The 26,011-nt window shown below is 36.8% G+C and overlaps 1 protein-coding gene across 1 annotated transcript in view; it reads left to right on the forward strand.

Annotated features, from left to right (window-relative positions):
- LOC113430092 (protein eyes shut homolog) overlaps nt 1–26,011 on the forward strand; it is a 241,382-nt gene that overhangs the window by 177,670 nt on the left and 37,701 nt on the right. Inside the window, exons 5-6 of the mRNA XM_087945298.1 lie at nt 2,828–2,942; nt 11,737–11,896. Coding sequence (XP_087801424.1) covers nt 2,828–2,942; nt 11,737–11,896 — 275 coding nt within the window. The remainder of the gene's footprint in view (nt 1–2,827; nt 2,943–11,736; nt 11,897–26,011) is intronic.

The following is a 26,011-nucleotide window of genomic DNA, read 5'->3' on the forward strand; positions in this document are numbered from 1 at the left end:
ATAACCAAAGATCTATATATATATATATATATATATATATTCGTAGATTTTCACGGGTACAGGTATGTAGGTCTAGGTGTGTTCAGGTCTTTTCCCGTGTAAGATTAAGAGTATCTTGGCGACGTTTCGGCGAGGTCCCACTCGCCATCCTCAGGCTGGTGCTGGAGTTGATGTTGGTATAATGGGCTGTGTGATAGCCTTGTGAGTTTTGTTGTGGAGATATCCTGGATCTCCTGGGTCGTTTGTTTTGTAGTGATCTTTTTTCCATTAGCCTCTCGTGTTTTAATGGCTTGGGTAATGGGTTGTGTGATGGGCTTGAGAGTTCTTTTGTTGTGGCATCCTGGGTCCTGCATTGTAATAGCCTGGGTCGTTTGTGTTTTGATCTCTTTTCCATTAGCACAAATGACCCAGGAGATTACAACTCCATCAATCAATCAATCAAGAGGCAACAGCGCAGCCAACCAGCCCAGCACACCAGCCCCCACCACCAGTATTTATAGAGAGACGGCAGCTCTAATCACACACTGCTTGCACTGCCACAAAGCCGAAAGCACCAGCCTGAGGATGGCGAGTGGGACCTCGCCGAAACGTTGCCAAGATACTCTTAATCTTACACGGGAAAAGATCCGAACACACCTAGACCTACACACACACACACATACATACACACACACACACACACACGTGTGTGTGTGTGTATGTGTGTGTATATACATATATACCTACATACCTACATACCTACATACCTACATACCTACATACCTACATACCTACCTACCTACCTACATACATGCATACATGCATACATGCATACAATACAATGAGTTCCAGAAGGTTGTATTTAACACCAACATAAAAACATTTAATCAATAAAGGGTGGATGGGTGGGAAATCCTCCTTACCAAAGTATAACTCACCTGGCTAAATTATTAGCAGCAGGTAGCCTGAATTTGTTATTCTTCTGATTAAGTCCTGCTGAAATTATAAGAAACACACTGTGGTAATGTGGTGTTTTTTTTTTTGGTTTTTTTTTTGTGGAACCTGGAATGAATCAGAATGTCAGGTTTCCAAGTAATGAAAACTCATTCAAAAAGAAATAAGCAAAATCCATCTTCCAAAAAAAATTTCTTTTATTTAGGTAAGCATCAAATTGGCAAAGTCTGTTGTAATTCCAGATCTGACACAAACCAGAATTACGCCACATAATATTGTAAATTAGAAACAACCCTCAAAAGTCATGTTCCCCAATAGAATTAAATCAACGTTGCCTGGTGTCTTCAATCTCCACTTCCAGGTCTCGACAGGGACAGCTTCTGTTCCCACAGGAAGGAAAGCCACCTAGCCAAAACAATCCTCACTGTCTAGGCACTCCTTCCACCTTAAAAATGTGGCAAGCCCGAAACCCTACTCCCTTATACCAGCAAAGAGAAAGAAAGAAAAGGAATATATGATTAGAATGTAGAGCTAAATAAAATGGCTGCATATATGTCAATTTTGGGCTTGACACAGAATCAGAATATAGCTGGAAGGGACCTTGGAGGTCTTCTAGTCCAGCCCCCTGCTCAAACAGGAGAACCTATACCATTTCAGACAAGTGACTGTCCAGTCTCTTCTTAAAAACCTCCAGAGATGAAGCACCCACAATGTCTGAAGGTCAGCTGTTTCATTGGTTAATTGTCCTCACTGGTAGGAATTTTCTCCTCAATTCCAGGTTGCTTCTCTCCTTGATTAACTTCCATCCATTTTTTTTCTTGTCCTGCTTTCTGGTGCTTTGGAAAATAAATTGACCCCCTCCTCTTCTTTGTGGCAACCTCTCAAATACTGGAATACTGCTCTCATGTCCCCCCTAGTTCTTCTTTTCTCTACTCTAGACTAGCCAAACCCAAATCCTCCAACTGTTGTTCTTCATATGTTTTAGCCTCCAGGCCTTTAATAATCTTATGAATGAAATAGAATTAAATGAAATTTAATTAAAATTTCAGAATTAAATAAAATAGCACCAAGAGGCAAGACAGGAAACAATGGTTGGAAACTAACCAAGGAGAGAAGCAACCTATAGTACAGTGGTGGCTAATCTTTTTTGGCTCCTATGCCAAAAAGTGTGCAGGCGCTTGCATGCTCGCGCTCATGTGCCAGCACCCAGAAGGCAATGTGCACGCCTCCATGCCCCCTATACATGCACCTCACAGCTGATTTTTGGCTGGTTTGAGGCCCTTTTTGGCCTCCCAGAGGCTTCAGGAAGGCTTCTGCAGGCTTTTCAGGATGAAAACTAGGCCCATTTTGTCACTTCTGGTATTTCTGGAAGAACAGGAAGTGACAAAACGGGTCTAGTTTTCATCCTGAAAAGCCTGCAGAAGCCTTCCTGAAGCCTCTGGGAGGCCGAAAATCAGCTGGGAGGCATGCACATGCACAGTGAGGTAAGTTTGCCTACAGCTCGTGTGCCGGCACAAATGGCTCTGCGTGCCACCTGTTGCACGCATGCCATAGGTTCGCCATCATGGCTATAGTAGAACTAAGGAGAAATTTCCTAATGGTGAGAGCAATTAAACAGTGGAATAATTTGCCTTCGGAAGCTGTGGCAGAAATTTCCTAATGGTGAGAGCAATTAAACAGTGGAATAATTTGCCTTCGGAAGCTGTGGCAGCTCCATCACTAAAGGCTTTCAAAAAGAGACTGTGCAACCATTTGTCTGAAATGATATAGGGACTCCTGTTCAAAGGGTTTGGACTAGAAGACCTCCGAGGTTCCTTCAAATTCTATTATTCTATGTTCTATGAATTTGCATTTCAGAATTCAAGACTTCTGAACTCTGTTGCTTTATTTACAGTTGCACGCCAAGCTACACAGGAAGAAACTGCGAGGAAGTAATTGACTACTGCAGGTTGCTCAGCATCAGCTGTCTGAATGAAGGATTGTGTCTCAATATAATTGGAGGATTCAGTGTAAGTAATTTAATATGGTAAATAAATTCCGGGGTTTGAAAAATAGGAAAACTTCAACTACAATCTGAGAAATGTATTTATCTGTTGGAGAATCAAAAAAGAATAACATGTTTATGTATTTGTTATATATATACACTTCACTCTGTAACACAAGAAACATTCACTCAGGTAATATGGATTTTTACTTGGTTATCTGCTAGGATAATTAGATATCAGTTTTAACCTTGGAAGAATATCTAGTTAATCTTTTGAGCCATGCACCCGCTAAGATAAAACTTTGATAATATAATATTAATTCTACACAAAGGGGGGGGGAAACCCCTTTGTGGACAGATCTTTTAAACCAAAATTTAGTTGGCAACTTAATCAAGCACTTAATCCCAACAAATTGTAGAGAATAAATCATATTTCATGACCACACTTCATTAAAGGATTGCATCACATTGCTTTCCATTTCTGTCTGTAATTCATGGGGATTAAAAATAAGTGAGAGAAAGGAAAGCTCTTGAAAGGATAAAATTGATTCCTTTTGAATTTGGCCTGTGTCCTGAATAGGACTAAGTCCTGTTCAAATAATGTGGAAGAAACAATTGGACACTTATCTTCCTTAAATGGATCTGCAGTGCTTGGAGTTTTCTGTAGGTTTTGTCAGGTCTTACAAACATCAGTGTAACAGATAGCACTCTTGTTGCTTAAAAAAACCTATTCAGCAGTCATGAGTAAAAAATAACTCTGGGTACTACAAGGATTCGGAAATGTATTCCTTCATCTTTCAGTACCAGATCAGACATTTCTTCAGCCCTGGTTGAGGACAAAATTCACTCACTTATCATGCTTGTGACCTATTGCCAAGGCTGTTTAAGAATTCAGTGATTTTTGGAAGAAATAGCATGAATGACAAGTGCAGAAAAGGGATTACATGAAGCAAGAAAACAGGGGAGATTTTCTCCTGACTACCTATCATCCTTTTAGCCCAATCTTGCCTCACCATAAATTAAAGGGAATGATCAGTAATTGTTTTTCCGACTGAGATGAGATGCTTGATAAGATGGGAAACCAAGCCAAAGAAATGGCCTAAATGTCTTACATTAAATCACTGAGGACAGTTTCATTTGCCAGCTTTATTGTTTTGAAGAAAAAAAAAAAGATTATTGGAAGCTTAAACTGGCATAATTTTCTTCAGATTCAAGGAAAAGTCTATTGTTTTTCCTAATTTGCAAGAAACAAAACTTTATTAGACCAGAACCTTACACGAATTGGTATATGGATGTGTCAAATTGTGTAAGGCCAAACATCTTATCATTCCTTTAAAACTGTATGGATGTCCCTAAATGCTGCTGTTGAAAGGAGCGGGAAACCATTTGAGAGACATCTGTAAAAGCCTTAGCTCATGATATATATTCTTCCTAATGTCACAGGGCAAAAGGGTAGGCTAATGTTCCTTGACTGCTCTCATCTTAAGACAGAGCATATCTTCATCATTCTGTAAGTAATCTTCAAATTGCAGGGCAAATATAAAATCTTCAATTGAAGGACAAATATAAAATGTCTTAAGAGGGGGGAGAAATCTTTAAAAGTGAGAAATTAAAATGTGATACGGCAAATGGTAAATAGCCCATTAAATTGAACTGCTAAAATGGAAATCCATTCGTCAAGTCATCTTCAGAAGTTCGATGCAGAGCTAATATGGGAGCATATAAGGCACCCTGCCTCTTGTAATAATGAACAAATTGCCATCCTTTTTTGGGCTGTTATTAGCAAGAATGTTTTTGAGAAGGATTTGAGAGGATTTTAAAAGATACTGCTGGCTACTGCTTAGAAAAATAAATAAATCTCAGTTGAGAAACCAGGGGAAAATGAATCCTTGCACTATTTAGTAAACAGATTCTAACCCTGAAAGATCTACCAATTACACAAAATCCTGCTGCATTAATGTTTATGAGTTAATATTGATTTACCAATTGTTATTACAATGCCAGGCACTTCAGTATGTTTCTCAACAGCTGTAAAACTGTAAATACCATTGTCCTTTGAAGTTAATCTTGGCAGATCGTCTTTGCTTAAAACTTAATTGTATTTTCTTTTCTTTTATCGCTAAAGTAAATCGTACAGTACCGAATATGCTTCTTGTCTAGTAGGGGGCTATTTGGTGGAAATGTCATGTTACAAAACTGAAAAACAATTCAGTTGTGGTACCTTGACTCTGGAAGAGAACTTCAAGAGAAGTCCTTCTGAATGGCTTTAAAACAGGCCCTGGGAAATTTTATTACTTTAAATACATTTTTCTAATTCTTTTATTCTTATTCATTTGATTCCTAAAAAGGTTTTCTTTCCCATAATATATCATTTCATTTATAATCTGCCTAAAGTATGATTTATGAGGAAAGAAGGTGTAGAAATTAATAGCATACTGTATCTGGGTGCAATAATGCCCAAAGGACTTCTTTTCTACAAAATGCCTTCAAGATGAACTTATCTTAAGAGTTTAAAACACAAAACTGCCCTCCTTGAATTCTTCCCATGCTTTTCAAGTTTATTTTAAAATGTTACTGTTTTCCAAAAATGCTTATGAATATTTATACCAAAAGAAGAAAAATAATAATAAATCACAGCAAAAGAATGTATAAGGGCAAGCAAACTGCAAATTTTTTTAAACCAGATTGACAAAATGGGATGTTTTCATAAATTTTGAATCTTTCCTGGAAGATTTATCCAGCTGGCCTTGTCTGAACATATATATATCCTTCCACCAATCTGTGTCATTATAACCAGTAATTAGATGGAAACTGACTGAGAAGCCAAATTATTTGATCTTATAAAAACTGAAAGGTGCCATTGTTCTGCGGCCATGTTATGTCCCAAGTATATTTTACGATTGAGTAAAAGGCTTAGGCACAAGGAAATTGATAAGGCTTCTTCACCTCAACCGAACATGCTTTTGTCTATAGAGAGAGTTATAAATGTTTTCTGCTGGTTAAAGACTTAAAAGCAGGCCATAAAATGTCAGCAAATTGCCAAGGAAAGGAGATAACATTGTTCATTGTTGTCTCAAGGTTGGATCAAGGCAACTGGACCAAACTTTGTAAATCGGAGTTGTTTTGTTGCTCATCCAAGCAATTTCATCAATCAGAGCAAAATTAGTTAGACAGAGAGTCAGAGAGTTGTTGGAATATACCAACTCTTGCTACACCAACTTTAGGGCTTTCTCCCCAAAAGGCTTGCAATATGTCAATGAAGACTCAATCATCCAAGGTATCTAAAGGCTAAATCATGGCAATTGGACCAAACTTTGTAAAATCTGAGACGTTTCATTGCTCATCCAAACAATTTCATCAGTCAGTGCAAATTTACAAAGCTTGGTCCAGTTGCCATGATTCAGCCTTTGGCCTGGATGATTGAATCTTCATTGACATATTCCCCATTGTTTTTTCAGTGGAAAAACAATTAAGCTAAATGTGTAAACATTCTTTTAGAAGTTAAGTCACCAATACACAATTAATGAAACATTATGTACAATGATCTCCAAAAGTATTTTGTGCCAGGTTAATCAAAAAAATGTTTTTCAGGTTCTTAAATCCCAAGAAAATAATGAATGTATTCAGCGTATTACTTAGCACACTCAGTTTGTTAGAATAATACCATTAATATGAAGACATTTCTAGATAGTAAGATGGATGAGGAAAGCTACCTGCATCTCTTAGTTGTCTGTAAATTTCAAATTATTGCTTTCATGTGTACAAAACAAACAATAAGTTCTGTCTTTAAAATGTCTCCACACCCCCTATGATTGTTATGTACCCACCCACAGTACAAACAATATGTATCATTGCTACTGTATTTCTTTGAACTTGCTGCTGAAAGTCACTTCCGTATTCATTCGCTAGCAGTAATTAATCTGTTTTCTGTGACAAAAGGCAAGTAACACTCCCTGTAGGAATTGCCTAGAAAGGTAACATTTTAGAGTTGATTGTGCAGTTTACAGAATCTATTGCATGCAATATGGTTTGGGATTTCATCATAAAATGCTGCTGAGATCCAAAGATCTGAGAACTTCTATGTTTTTGTAAGTTTTAAATATGAAAAAGGATAAGCAGCTGGCAAAAATTTGACCCAACAACCTTGCTTAATCTTTCCAATATGTCTACTGGAATAAGCAGAGTCAGCTGGAGTGGGTGGGTATATTAAATGGGGAGGGAGGGGGGGAGGGAGAAACAGACAGACAGACAGAGAGATGGAGAGAGACAGAGAGAAACAGAGACAGAGAGAAACAGAGATAGAGACAGAGAGAGACAGAGACAGAGAACCTCACTGCGAGAGCCTGAAGTAACTAACATGTCATTTTCAAAATATGTTCTACATTACTAGTTGGATTTGTTTCCAGAAAATGGTTAGCCTACTCCAGAGCTGATATGGAAAGATTATTCCTTTTTCCATTCCAAGATAATGAATGTTCTTATTTGACAAGTGAGAGCATCTAGTTGGTCTTGTCTGATCATAAAACCTGAGCAGATCAGTCCTCTTTAGCACATGGATGAGTGTCTCCCAGAAAATAGCAGGACAATAGGCTAAACTGGGGAGTCAAAAGAAAGCACTGAGAAAGTTTTTTTTGGGATTCTTTCAAGAATATTGCAGGATTATGTCCAAGTAAGACAGGAGTCAAGCCTGCCCAACCTGAAGATTATGTCTATTTTTTACTGTTTGTGCAACTTTCAGGGTTGTGGGGTTGTTGAAGGGAGTGGGGTTTGCTCTTATTTTTATATACTTGTGTCTTGCTCCGTCAGTGTTAGTGGGAGTGTTTTGTGTGCTCTAAAACAACTGCCTAACCAAGGAACTGCAAAGAACATTCTCACTAACACTGACAGGGCAAGACACAAATATATACAAATAAGAGCAAATCCCACTCCCTTCAAGAACTGATGATGTTATCTAGTTTGGTAATGAAATGTCTGCAAGAAAACCATTCTGTTAAAATTGCTTTAAGGACCTCACAGTTCAATCCTGAGCTACAAATATTTTCTCCTATCTGTTATTTCAGGATTATTTTTAAAAAATTTGATGGGTAAAAAGAAAACTTTATTTCAACCACAATAAGTAAAGACCAGAAACTTAACAAATTATTTCCTATGCTATTCGACTCAAGTTGCTAGTATTTAACTAGTAGGACATTTCATTGCAGTAAGCAATCTTTTATTCATCCTCTTTTAAAATCAAAACAAATACATGAAGTTTTAGACAAAGCAGGTGAAGATGCAAGAAATCAGCCCATGGGTATTATAGCTCTATCTGAATTTGGCAGAGGAGGGCCAGACAAATTGACAAATTGGATATCCAACCTATCTTCATTCTTCCTGCCCCAAAGGATGCTAAATGCATGCATCCCATTCATTACAAAGGCCAACGTAATTGAGCAGATCTAACCAGCATAAAATGTCCCAAACCTCCCTAGAAACCTTTGTGTTGGTTTATTTTTTTTCTTTGCAAGAAGACAAAGCCAATTCCATTTTTGACAACTGTATGATTACTGTGGCCTTTAAAAAAAAAGCATGCAACAATTATATCATTACCACTTCAGTTACTCAGATTATGGGGGAACTGCAGCAGGTGATCAGCAGGTGCAGTAAAAATAGAGCTGCCAGATGGCTGTTAGATGAATTTGTTAAGGAATATAAACAATTCCTGACAACTTTCCTCCAGCTCTAATATTGGACAGGCCAATTGGGAAGCAGATTTCAACAGATGAATTGTCCAGCTGCCCAATATGAAAAAAACAACAACAACAAAAAAAAAAACAGGGCAGGATAACCCTTCCTTTCTACCAATTAATCCTAAATTTGGATCACAGGTTCTGCTTTGCAGAAAATTGAATTAATCATCTTTCCAATACTGTACAAATACATATATCTCCCCTCCGGTCTCAGAGGAAGGCTAGTACTTCCTCACTAGTACTTCCAATTGAATAAATCTTGCTTAACCTGATAGCAAAGTGGGCATGGAGGGAGAAGTTAGCATATATTAGCTCCAAGCCAACAGATGGTTTTGAATTGGATTTATTGACTCCCTTAAGTTTAAGAAACTGGACAATTTGTTTTGTGATTTTTTTTTATTCTTTAAGGGGTCTCATGTGTGTATATGTATGTGTGTGCATGCATGCTCCTTCAAACAGCATTGACTCCTGACAACTTCCTGATTAGTTCCTGAATTTTTCTTAGCAAAGATTTTCAGAAGTGGTTTGCTTCTGAGGGCTGAGAGAGAGGGACTGGCCCAAGGTCACCCAGCTGGCTTTATGCCTAAAGTGGGACTAAAACTCCCGGTCTCCCATTTTCTAGTCTGACACCACCTCAATGCTTTAACCACTAGACCAAACTGCTTCTCTAAGGTATAATAGCTTAACAGCATGATAATAATTTCTTGAGGAAACTAAAAAAAATCAATGACAAGCTTTCACTGGTTTGAATACTATTACTATTCTATTATCATTTTTTTTCCTTTTTATTATTCTGTTATTTTGTGCTTTGATCTATGGGAAAGGTATTTTTCTTAGATATTTTGACAGTTGATAATTACCTTACGATTTCTCAAATATAGCCCTGGTCCAAAATTACAGAAGCCATAATTGCTATTGTTTGTGAAAAAATTAAAATGTATTATTCATATTATCCAATGCACACATAGAGATGTGCATTACACACATAGAGATATGCACAACATATTTCATAAGATTTGAAGAACAGTCTCTTCTAGAGTGTTTTTTTTTAACTGTTCCAATTGTAAAATGCGTATTTATAAAGTATTTGATACAGTAAATAAAAGTAGCCATCTTTCCTCTTATTTATATTAAACCAAATGACTTACAGTACATGAGTTACAGTTAGTATCAAATCCCTCTGGGTTAAAGAATGAGTTTTGTATCATTCAATTAATAGATTGTAGGTTGTTTTCTTTCTCTGTTTCTTTTTGTTTTTCTCACACTCCAAAACCATTTCAGCTTTCCAACAAGATGCCAAATTTTGAAGCACAAATTTTTAGGAAAGATAAGTGATTTACTGTCCTATTAATTTGGTTCTTTTTAATATTTCTATTCAACCTTGATTCAAAGTTGCATTCCTTCAGGCTAAATTCTCAGTGGAATATACTCAAAAAAGGCTTATTTGAAATCCATCTTCTTATTTAAAAAAAGACAGACATCCTAATACAAAAATGAAGACAGCATCAGAAGTTAATGCTCATTTCATGCTGAAGTTAGATTTTTGCAACTTCTGGGGCTTTGCCAAACATATATCAAATAAATATACGAAAAATTACATATATTTATTTGATATTTTTGATGTGATGCCAGCCCATCCTCCTTACAAAAAGATATTGAGATTTATGACTGATAAAAAACAAGTGATAGGAAGAGCAATGAGTTCTCTTCATATAACAGCTTTGCAGAATAAAATTATTATTGTATCATTTCTACTTTTAACCAAGTCAAACTTTTCCCTTCTATTTTCTCCTGAACTACTTACTAGCCATGGTTCCCAGAGAAAATTATAAATTGGTGTATTGAAATTTAATAAATCCTAAAATCTAACCATGGCAAAATATAGGAAATAATTTCATTCAATTCTGGCATAATAAAAATATAAACAAAAGATCAGAAATCACATAAGAAATAAAAATGGTACTAAGTCAAATTTTGGGAATGGTAATTAAAAAATTTATATGGCAATTAAAAAACTATGGTACACCTATTGGAAAGTCCCAAAATATGTCCACTAGGAATTAATAAGAGTTTTTATAAGAAACTGAAAACAATTATTTTCTGAGAACTGTCATTTTACTCTCCAAATGTTAAGAGGGAAAAATGTGAAAATTTCACAAGTGATGCATCAACAAGGAGTTATGTAAAGATGCTGAAATTAAATTTGAATTTATATCACAGAGCATTCACACGGTGAGATGCCATTTCCAAACTACACACCTATCATATAACCTAGAGTAAATTCTGATGCTTGCTTTAAAAGTTTCTCTGTGAATTTGAATAGATTTGGAATGAGATCATGTAAAGATCACACCATAGAAGTTTAAATTACAGCACACAATGAAATTTATGTTGAAAATGCTGTAAGTGATTTCAAAATGGAAAGCAGAGTTGGACCTGGTGAGTTCATAGATTGGAGTCTTCCAGGACATATTAGGCAATAACTTGGAAAGTTTAAAAAAAAAACTTGAGAAAGCAATGGTAAATCATTTACATATTATTGCCGAGAAATCCCTATTATGTATTCATCATAAGCTGAATTTCGTTAGAGGAATCTTTTAGCCAGCAAGTCAATCTTAGCTAATATTGAAGAGTTAAGCAGGCTGAATTAGTTGATTCTTGACTGGGGAACCATCAGCAGCATAAGGACTTTAAGCTTTATAAATAATCTAGAAAATTAAAAAGGTATCCTAGAATATAGTCATATCAAAGAATTTTGATAATGTTGCCAAGATAACAGCATGGATGCATCCATTAAATTTCCAGGAGTGAAGACAAGATCAAGGAATAAGTTTTATCTTTAAGCATCTATACTCAGAATGAAATCCTAAACTATCTTCTGGGATGTAATGCTTTGGAAATACATTTAAATCATATTTCAGTGAGCTACTATCACTGTCATCTGTCAATAATATTCCTATGTAATAAATTTAAGCAGACAAGGTATTTATTAACTGTCTACATGAACATCCTAGTTCAATTAACCTTTGTTCCTTCTTTAAGCTATAAGGTCAAATAGGTTATTCAACCAAATTATTTCCTTCTCTTTAGTGCCTCTGTGCTCCTGGATGGACTGGACAATTTTGCCAATTTGTAGAAAATCCCTGCTTAATTTATCCAGCCAATTGCCACCCTGGAGCTACTTGTGTTGATATAAGTCAATCAAAGTTGCAACCACAGACTAAGTGCTTGTGTCTACCTGGTTTCACAGGTAAGAAAGATTTCAGATTTCTCTCTTTTTTTTCCTAACCCTGAGGGAAAAAAGTACTTTAGTGCTTAGAGATGTTTTGCATTATGTTTACTTCTAATCAGAAAAAGATATACATTTGGGGGGGAGAACCACTCAAATGTGTACAGAATGCTATTTTAGTATTAAAAAACTAGAAGATATTCTTAAATATTATTTTAGTAAGCTCAAGCTGAAGCATCAGGAAGCTTGTATCTTGCTTTTTGCACAAAAAGCTAATAATAATAAATTGCTGAGTGATAAAGTACATGTCAGGCTTCATTCATGATTGATAATAACATTTTATATTATGCCATCCCTTCAAGGTTACTCAGTCCATATGCGTGTTGTACATTAATGACAGTAATTCAATTTGGGCAGTTAAGTGCAGGATCAAAAAAATAATAATCCTACAATTATATGAGACTTTAAAAGGTGATCTATTCCATCTGCTTCCTTTTGGACAAAGATAATTGTATCTATATTTAACTCTTAGATTGAATCTATAATGCCACAGGACAAATTAGATGTTATTTTCTCTTTGCTTATTTACCACACTTAACTTTCTTACATACACTGTGAAGCTCTGATAAGAAAAGCATGTACATTTTGATAGTGTTTATTCGACAGATTACATTTATGAAAATATATCTCTTTTACCGTGTCTTGCAAAAGCTGCTTCTTAAAATAAAGCTGGAGAATTAACTTGTATTCTGAATTTTGGTTTAAAGGAATTTGATGGGATATGACTTTTAAATATAATTTATACACTAAGTCCTGCCAGTTCCACATAGATACATTCAATCCAAGTAAGTATGCTGCTGGCCTATAGACTAAAATCCTTTGCACCATTGTATGGCTGTGTGCCCCATTAAACTCCAGAGCTATAAATAAGATTTTTTTATGTCAAGTTCCATCTGTGCTACTGCCCATCTCACATTTCTTCAGTTAATTTCCCTTCCATTACATGAAGAGTCATTCCTATTCTGGTCTGTTTCTTAACACTATCAGTCCTCCAGTGTCCTGTAGCGCACGGAAACCCAAGAATGAATTACAGAATAATTGATAGCAGGCAGTATCTTACCTGATTTATTCATGGTTCTGTCATCACACCAGCCTGCCTTCTGTGCTAGAAATCTAGGATGTTGGATCAGTTTTAATTACTGTGAGCTGATACTGGGCATCTCTCTGTATTTTTAATGAATGTTAATATTAAAACTGCTCTGAGGGTCTAACTATAGCCACAATGGTACAATGAACAGAATAGAATTGAATAAAACAGAATAAAATATGTTCTATGGTCAGGCAAGACTGCAACTGGATTTCCAACCTTAAGACAGACTGTTCTTATGGGACTGCTCCAATTTCCCCCTCCCCTGTTCTTAAAGTTTTATAACATGAAAGTTATCAGTGAGAAAAAAGAACAGAGAGCAAGAGAGAAGGGAAAAGGAAGAATAGATTGAGAAACCATGTGCTGTGCAGTACAGGCTATGGTATGAAATAGGTCTCAAGGCTGGAAAGATTATAAACCACTGCACCAGGATTTATTTATTTTTTGTCTTTTAATGACCCCATAAATCCTTGCATCAGGGTGGAGTCAGGGCAACTGAATGGAGATGAGTGTTTACTGGCCGGATGCCCTCCCTGTCTCCAATGCAGCTGATATTTACTCATTGTTCCCAGAGAGAAAAATATCTGCCGCTACAAACTCACAGCCTCCTGATTGTGAAGTGAAAGCTACACCTCTAGGCCACTGCACCAGTCTAACCACTGCATCAGGAATAAAAGAGTAAAATGGGTGAACATGATTCAAGCTGCAACCCTAAACAAAGTTACTTAACAAATCTAATTTAATTAAATAAGATTTACTTGTAAGTAGACCTCTGATTAATGTGAATGAAGAATGCACTTTGCTGGACACATACTCCACATGAGTGAACAATGCCCAGCAAAAACTGCAATCAATTGGATACTATCACATGGTTGGAGAAAATGAAGAAAGCCAAAGTAAACATGGTGACAAACAGTTCAGAGAGATCTGAAGATCTGATTTTCAGCTTCCCTGAAAATGAAACCAGATTTTATACTAATTTTTACCTCAAGAGACGCATTAGGGCTTATTTTCCATTTAGGTCTTACTTTGGGGAAAATACAGTGTAAATGTGTTCGTCTGGCTGATAATCTTAACTGGGGCTTATTATTGGGGAAGGGCATATATTATGAGCATCCTGAAAAATCATAGGGCTTAATTTCTGGTCACTCTTTACTATTACATGTATAATACAGAATGGTGAAATAAAATTGTCTGCATCATATCCTACTCATGTGCCAAGCAAACCTGCTGTGACTCAGTATTTGGATTTATACATGACAGGGGACACTTCACAGAGCAAAAATTCAAAGTGGAGCTTATTCATCTTATTCACCAGCAGCCTTGCCCCAAAACCTACTTGTTGTCAGTGTTCCAACACATTCACTCCTAAGAGTCGACAGATACTCTTCCATTACTAATGAACTTCATAGTGTTACCTTGCTATCCCTGATATGATATAAAGTCTATTTTCATTATTGGGATTTTTTTTGGTACAATGATAGTTGATACTTTAAAAGATGCTATGGGCTTACTACCATGAAAGATGACTTGAGGAACATGCCATTATGATATTAACTGCACTGTACTTCCAGCCAGCTAAAGAGGTATCTTGAAGTTGCCATTAGCTGTTCCATGGTTTGCCCTTTCTCTCAACACAAATCTCATGATGCTGCTGACGATGACAAAATCAAGGCATGGCATCTGCCCAGCTCCAGTGGGCTGTTGATGCTGTTGTAGGCATGCCTCTCTACATTTGGTCATTGGCCCTAGCCACCCAGAGGAGTTAATCCAGCTTTAGCATAATCTCTTTCAGAATTGCCTGCACAGAAGTATTGCCAATCCTTTTTCTTCTGCTATTTATTTATTATTTTCGGGATGCAAATGGGCTTTAATTGTAAATTGCTTCTGAGGAGTCAATGGGATTTGTTGCCTCTGCCACCTCAGGTGTGAAATGTTGGCTGTTACAACACAATATATTGCTTTTTAATAAATTCAGCCTCCAATGTCTTACTTTCCTTGGTGATGAGAGCAGAATGCTTTGCTGGTCTCTCCCCATCCTTTCACCGGGGGCGGCATTTGCACCAGGAAACTGAGGGTTGGTTAACCCTTTCCAATCTGGAAGTGTTGCATATAGGCCCAAGGCCTGGGGAAAGGGAGAGTGGCCAGGAGGCAGAGCTGGGTGTGATGAGTGACGGCGAGTTGGTAACGCCCACCCAGCCAGTCATTAGGGCAGAGAACCGGTTGTTAAATTATTTGAATCCCATCACTCATATGCATACATACATATAGTTTAATTTTCGTTTATAGTTATATGCTATTTAAATGTAAACTTTCATTTCAAGGGATGATTTAATCCTCGGATACAATGAGATTGGATAGAAAATCCTTATAAACCAGATGTTGGTTATATTTCTCCTCTTAGCTTATAACTTACATGTTAGTTAAATGTAAACTTTTATTTCAAGGGATGATGACAAGGTCAGCTTTATTTTCAAGAGATCAAAATAACATAGCTGATCTTTTAAATTGATAGCATTCCATTCCAGGTGAGTTGCTCAAGAATGATTAATCTTTTACCAGACCTCCCAATTTAACTTATTGAAACGAATGTGTAGAACACAGGTTGGGAGAGATTAACCTTGAAATAAAAATAAATGTAATGCTAAGAGGAAAAAAATATAACCAACATCTGGTTTATAACGATTTCTATCCAATCTCATTGTATCTGAGACTTAGATCATGCCCAAAGTAGAAATTTTGGAAGTGAAGTGAGATGGAGTAGTCAGAGAAACTGCATAACAGATGAAAATACTTATTGAAACCCCCTCTTCCCTCTCTGTCTTGGCTACAAGTTGATAAGCTGTTCAGGTTTATTTGGTTATGATAAATCATAAATCAAATCGTGAACTGGCTTTATTTTAAATTTTGGTCAGGTGTTCAGTAGAGTACTATGAAGATAGGTGTTAATCCAAATGTTACTTAGCATTTTTATTAATGAATTGGGAATTTGTCTAAGCAGTACATTATTCATATTCAACTTATTGCACTGAAATAGAGGTGTTATAGAGGGTTGTACCTTGCATGTGTCTAATATACAATCTATCGATATCAACCATTATATCAAGTACTTTTAACATTGTAAGACATAAGCATAAGAGTTTGCATAACCTCTCAGAAGTATCTGAAGTATGAAAACTTAATTTAAACAGCAATTATGAGCTGGCATTAATCTGAGAAGTGAGTTTTCTCCTCCCTAGAATATGATGATTAGGACTGTGCAATCTAAAATGACAACTGTATTCATCAAACAGGAAGTTCAGTAACAGATTGGAGGGATTCTGCATTTTGTACTCTGTGTGTTGTATGTGTCTCTGTGTTTGTGTGCATGCACATATGAAAGAGGAAAAAAGGAAAAGAGGACCATTTAAAAATGCATTGTGCATTGAAGAAATAATATGAACGGTTTCCTTATAATGTGAAGATGTTACCTGATTAATCAGTTTTGGAACTACTACATAATTAAATGTGCAATGGAACCTCTTGCCTTTGGTATAATTGTGGACTGCTTGGTTCTACTTGGAAATATTTTTTGCCATTTTATTTATCCACAATTTCCTGTATTTAACATCCATCAAAAGTGAATTAGATGGCTCTTCTGTGACTCATTTTAGTTACCTTATTAAGGAGGCCATTCATTTCACTGTTTGTTCCTCGGCATCATATTAACATTGTTCACTTCAACCCTCCCTGTGACCAAAAATTTAAGAAAGTATTAAAAAAAGAGTAACAATATCATCTGATTGCTACAAATGTATAAAGAAATTAATTGGGGTGCTTAATAAGGATGAAATAATGTTAACCCATATGTAATGTAAAAATATACTATTGTTGTGGTTCACCGACAGCAGATGAGGATGGCTGAGGGCTCAGAGAGCGAGGACTCATATGAGGGGCCTGCGTGTGATGCAGGGATGTGGCCAGGACCATCAGGGAGTGGAATGCTGCCTTCGGAGATTGTGGAGGCTGGCAGCAGTGATGAAGAAGTCCCCGAGGAGCCTGTGCCCATTGTGCGTGCATGCAGGGCTGCTCGAAGGAAAGAGCAGCTGCAGTAGCACAGGCGACTCAGGAGTAAGGCTGCAAGGTAATGGCCCCTCCCTTAAGAGATAAAATCCAGCTGAGAAACTGGAGTTCTTTGCAGGAAGCAAAGAAGTTTTTGCACTCAAGTCTTGTGGACATTCGGAATATTTTGGTTGGTGTTTGGAGACTCTTTGTGTTTGAAATATTTCTTAGTAACTTTATCTAGTGTTCTTGGCATCCTTGCACAACCTTGGCAAGGCTCGTTCTTATCAGAGACAATTAGTTTGAAACAGCCTTTTAACCATGAAGGAATGGAATTTGTAAAGAATCATTAAAAGGTTTTGCTGTTACATCTGTTTTGTGTTTGTTTCCTCGAAACAAGGTTTGGGTCAGAACAACAATTAATATAGTATGCCATTGCTCTACAAAATATTTGTCTAATGCCCAAAAGTTTGTTAAATCAGTTCCTCATTAAATACCTCAGAAATGTTATGTAAAGAATGGATATTTTGTCCTCTGAAACCTTATGTGACTTAGTGGCAGTACCTAACTGATCTTGACTATCTTGAAATACAAAATAGGATTAGATATGGGTAGGTCTTAAATTGGAAATGACTATGGGGAATAAGGACAACAGCAAAAGAAGCTACATTGAAAAGAGCAGTCGCAACTCAATTGCATATTATTGCCAATTAAATTGCCTGGCTAGGTTCAATTCTCCTGATCGAAGAGAATATTTGTAGTTCAGGATTGAACTGTGGAGTCCATGGTGCTCTCTGAGCTTGGTGGTTTATTTGTTTGTTTGTTTGCAGGCATTTCATTACCAAACTAAGTAACATCATTAGTGCTTATTATCAGTGAACCAGCACCAAGCTCTTGGACAGGCAATTATTATGTATCTTTAGCACTTATTCTTTGGCTGAATTGACCATTTATATGAAATCTATTAAACGTCTTAAAATATTATGCAAAAGCATTGTATGATGGTCCTATATTTCAAATTTTCTTTCTTTGTATCTTCCACTTTATTGCTAAAATGAGGGAACAATGCTTTTCTTTAACATACTCACTTAGATTAAGTGGTATTATTGTACTATTTATCTTAAAATGGAAGACCTAAGGAAAAATAGAGAGTTAACTTCAGGCAAATTATACTCTGTTCACATCAGGTGCTGAATTGTATTTTGATTCTAAACTAAAGTTTGCATTTTTTTTCCAGCTTGCACATGTGTCATTTGATCATTCTTGTTCAACATATCCTGGCTTGAAGGTATAAAACAAAACTCAGAGTTTTGTTGTTTTTATCCAGGAAGTGGGTAATGCCACAGACTCTCCCCTCCAGTATTTGTGCAGATAGCATGAAGACCAAGTTTGAACTAGGCACACACAGGCACACACACACACACACAGTACAATTCTCATTCTCAAAATGCTGGTGACTTCAGAAAGAGCTATATGAACTGAAGCCTCAAGATCAGATCTATCAAAAATACAGATGGGTTTGTGAGTGGAATAGCTTCATTATTTACCTAGTTTAAAAAAATAGAAATAAAATAGGTTGAATCTCTTTATGGAAACATAAAGCACCACATTAAGAGCAGACAAACTAAGAGGAAATAGTGATTGTGTTGTTCAGCAACTCTTTGAATGTTAAACAGCCAGTAAGGGCCAGTTCATGCAGGCAATATGCATTATTTAAATTTTGTACAATTAGCAACATTACATAGCATAACATAATTATTAAAGGTGGCCTATGGGAGATCTATAGGTTAAGCTTGTAATAGTTAATATTTAAGCATTTATCCGATCTGACTCTGCTTAGCTGTTTGAGAGCAACCAAAATTGAACAGCAAAGTCTTTTTCTCTGTGGTGTAAGTTTTCTTACCCCCAAGCTATAAAAACAGACAAAATCAGCTACAGATAATTTGAATTTCCTTTCTTTCTTGTGCTAGCCACATAAGTTTACATTTACATAAAAAATAAGCTTATCATCACATTCTGATAGGCATTTATTCCAAAATTTACTATTTTACTCCAAAATTATTTGCTGAAGCATTATTCTAGAAAAAGACAAAGACCCATGCATTTGTTTTTGTTTCCTGAAATAAAATGAAAATGAGGCATTTTTAAAATATTATTATCATTGATATTAAAATGTTCTGGTTCTTTCTTTTGCACAAAATTATCGTTGGGCCTCAAGTATATATTCAGATTGATGAATTTAAACAGGATGCTATTATGTTGTCGGTAATAAGATAATTTTAATTAAAGGGTTTTTCTACCTTTAAATCAAGTGCCCTCATAATCAATTCCTGCCAATATGCTTCATTCTACATGCAAGGAGAGATAGTAATTAATTAAAGGAAGCGCCTTCAAGGACAATTGGTTGGCTATGTGCTACTTTAAAAAGAGCTGATGGGCTAGTTTTTCCTCCCTTCTCCTTCTCTCAATGTCAAAAATGGCATGCATTAAATATAATCTATCACTACTATAGTAGTGGCAAAATCAAGTATCTCTACTATAATACTCTAGCTGTAGGCAGAATCAAGTGATTTGTACATCAGGCATGGTAATTAAAAGCCAATAAAACTTTCTTGATTGAAAAGTACATTATTTTCTGAGATTCTGAGTTTTTGGTTTACTTATGATGTGTCTGCTATGGTTATCAAAAGAAAGTAAACTAGACAAGTGCATTGAGCAGGGAAACAAAAAGGTTCTTGTAACATGCATATGAGTGAAGGAAATTCTCTCAAGAACTTGTTGCACAAACTGCAATTATAAGGTAATTCTTATATTACATCAAGATATACAGTATATTTAACCATAGCTCGTTCAACAATGTACTCCAGACTAAAACTTCAAACTTGATTTACTACCATAACTATTTATGATTGCAATCATATATTAGGTTCATCCAGAAGTAAAGAAAATACTTTATAGACTGGTCTAATGTATAGTTTATCAATTCATCTAATGCAATCCAGTAGATTGACCAAACAAAAGTTGGAGAACTTGTACTTAAATCAACAATTGCAGTAGTTGTGATTGAACTTATGAATAAATCAGAAAGAAATACGCTTTGAGTATTAGATGTTCAGCAGATCATGAGACTATATGATGCATTGTCATATTTTCCTTCACAGAGTTATCTAAACCCCAAGTAGAGTGATCCTCTTTGAGGTAGCATCTTGGCTCAAAAATGTGAGCATTAGATCCCAATGTTTCCAGTCATGAGCACTAAGTTGGTCTGCTTGGGTTCCAGCAGCCGCTTTGCATCAATGAAAAGATATTCGATGTGCATTTGTACACAAAACGTATGGTAATAAAGCAGCCAATTTAATATCATACAGTAGCTTCCATTCAGTGCCTAGTAGAAAAGGGTACTCCATCAAAGCCATGACTGAAAGAAAGTATCTTTCAAAACTTTTGCTCAGGCCTAATGTTATATATTATTTAAAACTGAAATGATTTGTAATACTGAGATAACTAGAATATTAGAAACTCCCCCCTCCCCCCCAAAATAGGGGAGGGGATGAAAAATCTGTAGACAGTCTTAAGGCCAGTTCGTGTAATGAGCCATGCTACAACACAGCCTATTGCGTTCACAGTGTGCCTGCAGTACAGAGAAAATTTAGCCTATTTCCTTTATGCCAGTCTTCCCTGTTGCTTGCTGCAATATACAGGCTGGGAATTGGGGAGCATACTAATGAGTCAGTCTTTCCAATTAAGAAAGCATTGAAGGCATGAGTTATGCATCTGAAAATACACTCTTTGTGAAGTAGAGGTGCTGTTGTTTGATAGTGATCAGCCAAATAATTTGCTTACTTCTAAACAGCCACTATCAGGGGGGCTGGAAGTGCTGTTTACGCCAAGCATAGTAGCTCTCTCTGAATCCCCAATAAGAGAGGTAACTGGGAATAATATTTAAATCCAACATCACTAAGGATCTCTCTGGAGAAAATGTCTCATTCCTTTCTGCCTGGAATTAGGATATGACCGGGACATTGAAGGAGAAGAATAAACAAGGACAGTATTATTAGAGGGAAAGGGTTGGTCATGAGAAGGATAAGTAGGATAGGATGGAGTGAAGAACTATGCAACAGGCTTGGTTGAGAGTAGAGTGGGGTTAAGAAGGAGGAATAAGCATTACATAGCTACAGTTCCCAGTTTGATAGATGCTTGCAAATCATGAATTATGGATTTGAATGCAAGAAAACATGGCGTAGTGTTTCATATGTATGAACCTACTAAAATCTCAACAGTGATGTTCCAAAAGTTCAAGATGTTCACTGGAAATTATTTCCAGGCTGGGAATGATTGTTTAGAGAAAGAAGCCAATTGAGCTCAGTAGCACATATGTCACAGTCAATACGCTTAACAACTACAATTTCCTATTGGATTATTTATACAACATCTTGTTTGCAACATCTAGCTAAGCCAAATAACATGCCAGATTTTATTATGATAAGCGTTGTTAAAACTAAAGCACAAACAAAATGATTTAAAAACAAAGCATAGACTGTGTAGTAAAAAGCAAGTAAATCACTGAACTATATTTGCATTTTCTTTTTTTAAAGGGCTAGAGCTTTAAGAATATTTAATAATATTTAGCTTTAATAATATTTATTTAACTACAAAAAATGAGAACCCAATGTATCTTTTACAGTAGTTCTATGTCAGATTCAATTTTAAAAATGCCCAAATTTTGGTGCAGCTATATTGCTTATAATTTATAAATACCTATCTATTAAGAGCAATTAGTTGTTCAACTTTAAGAGATTGCATTGCTCTCAGTGTTCTACAAATCAGAATGTATTTGAGCTACAGTGCTTTCATTTCTGCTTTCATTTCTGAACTTTGTGGAAGAATGAATTAAATGCCAAAGCAAATCAGATATTAGTGATGAAATGGAAAGCTCCATGCAGCCCACCCCTCCCAGTTAAGAGCAATAGATAATGATCTAGAATTCTTTTCCATTTGTTCACTGTATAAAAGAAATGTGCTTTAAGAAAATGTAAAGAAAAGGCAAGAAGGAAATGAAAAGAATTGAAAATATGTGCTTTCATATCTTCAAACTCACTGAAGAAGAATTATAATCTTGAAATAGAAAACACAACTTCAATAACTGGTTAACTCATTTGCAGCATTCATAATATCTTACTGAAAAAGTACATTACACTTTTAATACAGGTAGTCCACAACTTACAACTATTCATTTAGTGACCATTTGAAGTTACAACAGTACAGAAAAAGTGACTTATGATTGGTTTTCACACTTACAACCATTGAAGCCATCCCATGGTCACATGATCAAAATCCAAGTGCTTGGCAACTGGCATGTATTTATGCCAGTTGCATTGTCCCAGGGTCATGTGACTACTATTTGTAACCTTCCCAGTTGGCTTCTCAGAAGCAATGGGGGAAGCCACATTTGTTTGAAGACTGCATGATTCACTTAAAAACTGCAGTGATTCACTTAACAACTGTGGCAAAAATGGTCCTAAAATGCTTTTGGGCTCAATTGTAGTCATAAGTTGAGGACTATCTATAATACATTAACTTACATTAACTCACAATGGAGGGGACAAGATTGTGAAAAATCACAGTTGTGTCATGTTAAGCAATTTATTTGAGGGCAAGAGAGAATTAGAAGATTGTGCTTGTTTTTCCTCACATTTTACCAAAATAGCAGTAGTGCAGGGGTGTCAAACTCACGTCATCATGGTGGCATCACATGACGTATTAGGACTTTTCCCCCTTTGCTAAACAGGGCCTGAGCCTGGCCAGTGCATGACACATCTGGCCTGCAAGCCAGGAATTTGACAGCCCTGCAATAGTGTGCCATGAGATTTGTGATGGTGTGATGAATCTCACTGTTCACTAATGGATCTTCCAAAAAATGTTTAGCCTGGCTCCAGAGTGATAGATTATAGCTTTTCATTCTGATAATGACTGGTTCCATGGCTATTTATCCATTTAGCAACCTTATATTATCTAAATCCGAGCTGTCCAACCTTGGCAACTTTAAGACTTGTGGACTTCAACTCTCAGAATATCCCAACCAGCATGGCTGACTGGGAAATTTTGGGAGTTGAAGTCGACAGGTCTTAAAGCTACCAAAGTTGGATACCCCTGAATTAGTTTGTTTTGCCTGTGTGAGAAAGAATCCAACACCTAAAACATTTCTTCCCCTTCTTGTTTTTCAAATATCACAATTTTCACAGGATTAGCTTTTTGTCATCATCATCACCATGATTCACTCAGCAAACTTTGCTAACTGAATTTGCTTTATCTGGTACCCTGTGTTCAGGAATAAAATTTCCTGATTATGATCATATACAATTTTCAAGGTTATATTTAGAAGGAAGGAAAATTAAGGTTATATTTAGCGAAGGAAAATTAAGAGGAAAGGGGAAAGAAGTAAAACAATTTCAATCTATCTATTTTCTCCACAATCTCTCTGTTTATGTTCTACGTACTAAAATGAAATGACTACTGTTGTATTGCATAAGCAAAAAGCCTATCTGTTTCTTTTGTTGCAATTTCCTATTATAGAACCCTCAGTCAAGAATAGAGTGATAATTAGGTATGAAAAGCCATGTGGATTATTGTCAAAATCTCCCCTGACATTCATTTAATACTTAATCAGATTGTAATGCTATAAATTATGCATTTCCAAGTAGTAATAAGAAGGGAAAAGTATGACTTATCTTAGCATTATCTTGACTTCAATATAATAGGGGAAAGGTTCTAAATTTTTATTAGAAGAATCGACTATATTGTCACATGGATATTTGTTTCAAAGTATAATATTAATTATATACACTATAATCTTGCATATTCATTTCATGAAAATGAAAAGGGGTAAATATATATTCTTCATTTATGCCAGGATTTTCCAAAGTGGTCAATACCCTAAGAATTTCTGAGACTATCTGTTCTTATTATTATTCGTAGTATTTATTTATTATTTATTTAATCTATATTGCCGGCTATTTGCCCATGGCGTGTCGAGGCGGCTTACACAAGGTAAAACCATATTTAAAACAGAAAATAAAAATAAAAAACAATAAAAACTAACAAAAAGAATCAAATAAATTAATAAAGTACAATAGAACAAAATCTGGAAAAAAATAAAAAATAAAAATCACCCCCCAACTCCCACCCCCCCGCCCCAACAATAGCAGATCACACTCGCCATTTGATGGGCTCCATCCCACTCTGGGTTCCCCAGGCCCGTTGGCAAAACCAGGTCTTCAGTGCCTTTTGAAAGAACACTAGAGTGGGGGCTCCTAACAGTCTCCAGGCACTGCGTGAGGGAGGACACAGTAACACTTAACTCACCACGAGCCAAGACATACAGCTGAGTATCATCAGCATATTGGTGATACCTCAGTCCATGATGACGAATTATCTCACCCAGTGACTTCATATACATGTTGAACAGGAGTGGAGAGAGTACCGAGCCCTGAGGAACCCTCTAAAGCAGTGGATGAGGACTGGATCTCTCCCCTCATATCAACACTGACTGAGAGTGGCTGCAGAGGAAGGAAATGAACCAAGACAGCACAAGGCCTCCCACTCCCATCCCCCAAAGCTGCCCCAGGAGAATCCCAATGGTCAATGGTATCAAAAGCCGCTGAGAGGTCAAGTAGAGCAAGGATGGATGCACTAGCCCCATCCTGCTCCTGCCAGATATCATCCAAAAGTGCGACCAATGCCATTTCTGTCCCAAATCCAGGCCTGAATCCTGACTGATAGGAGTCAAGATAATCTGTTTTATCCAGAAACCTCTGGATCTCTGGAGCTGCTGCACGACCACCTTCTCAACAACCTTCCCCAAAAAGGGAAGATTAAAGACAGGTCGGACATTATCCAACTGGGTGGAGTTCAGAGATAGCTTCTTAAGAAGACAGTGGACCACAGCCTCCTTAAAGTGCTGGAGCACCATCCCCTCCTGTAGAGAAATCACTGCCAGAATCCACCTGCCTGTCACCTCCTGGGAAGCTTTTACAATCCAGGAAGGACATGGGTCTAAAACACAAGTGCTTGCACGCATACGCCCTAGGATCCTGTCCACATCCTCAGGAGCAACAGGGTCAAACTGTTCCCAGATAACAGGGCAAGAACCTGCCTCAGGACCAGCAATCACGTCGACATCTGGGAACAAAGTCGAGTAATTTTGTCTTCCAGAAATTCCGCAAATTCCTCAGTGCGACCCTTCAGGTGGACCTCAATCTCCTCCTTCCCAAGGAGGAACTGGCTCACCTTAAAGAGGGTCACTGGGTGATTATCTGCAGATGCAATTAATGTGGTATTTACACTTCGTTGCATGAATTGCCACAAGGTAGGCCTTAGTAGCAGCTCTTACCTGTGTTCGATTGAGTTCATCTCCTGTCTTCTGCCAGCAGCGCTCTAGATGTCTCTTCATGTGTTTCATCCCTCTCAATTCCTCTGTATACCACGGGGCACAGCGAGGTCTATGGATGAGAAGAGGTCACAAGGGTACAATCCTATCCAGAACTTCAGTCACCTTCCTATTCCAAACAGTGACTAAGAGCTCAGCTGGACTGCATAATAGATCTTCAGTTATAACCCCCAGCTCCTTCTGGAACCCATCTGGGTCTATTAGTCAATGGGGGCAGACCAATCTAATCGGCCCTTTCTCCTTGTGGGGGGTGGTGAAGCTTTTGAGAAGCTCATTGCCACTGGACTGTGATCTGACCATGACAAAGGGATCAAGGAGAGGTCCAATAATTCCAGGTCAGTAGTACTACTATTTAAAACATTTCATTTAATAAAATTTTGGGGGTCAATGAACAATCTGAAAATTCCAGAAGAGGTCAGTGTGCCAAAAAGTTTGAGGATCCCTGATTTAGGCCCTGGAAACTGGTATTATTGACTAAATGTGAAGTGTATTCTGTGTTTCA

The sequence above is a fragment of the Notechis scutatus genome, chromosome 1 (assembly GCF_049901735.1).
Source record: "Notechis scutatus isolate UNSWTSFEM ecotype Mainland chromosome 1, rNotScu1.2, whole genome shotgun sequence".
Lineage (NCBI taxonomy): Eukaryota > Metazoa > Chordata > Lepidosauria > Squamata > Elapidae > Notechis > Notechis scutatus.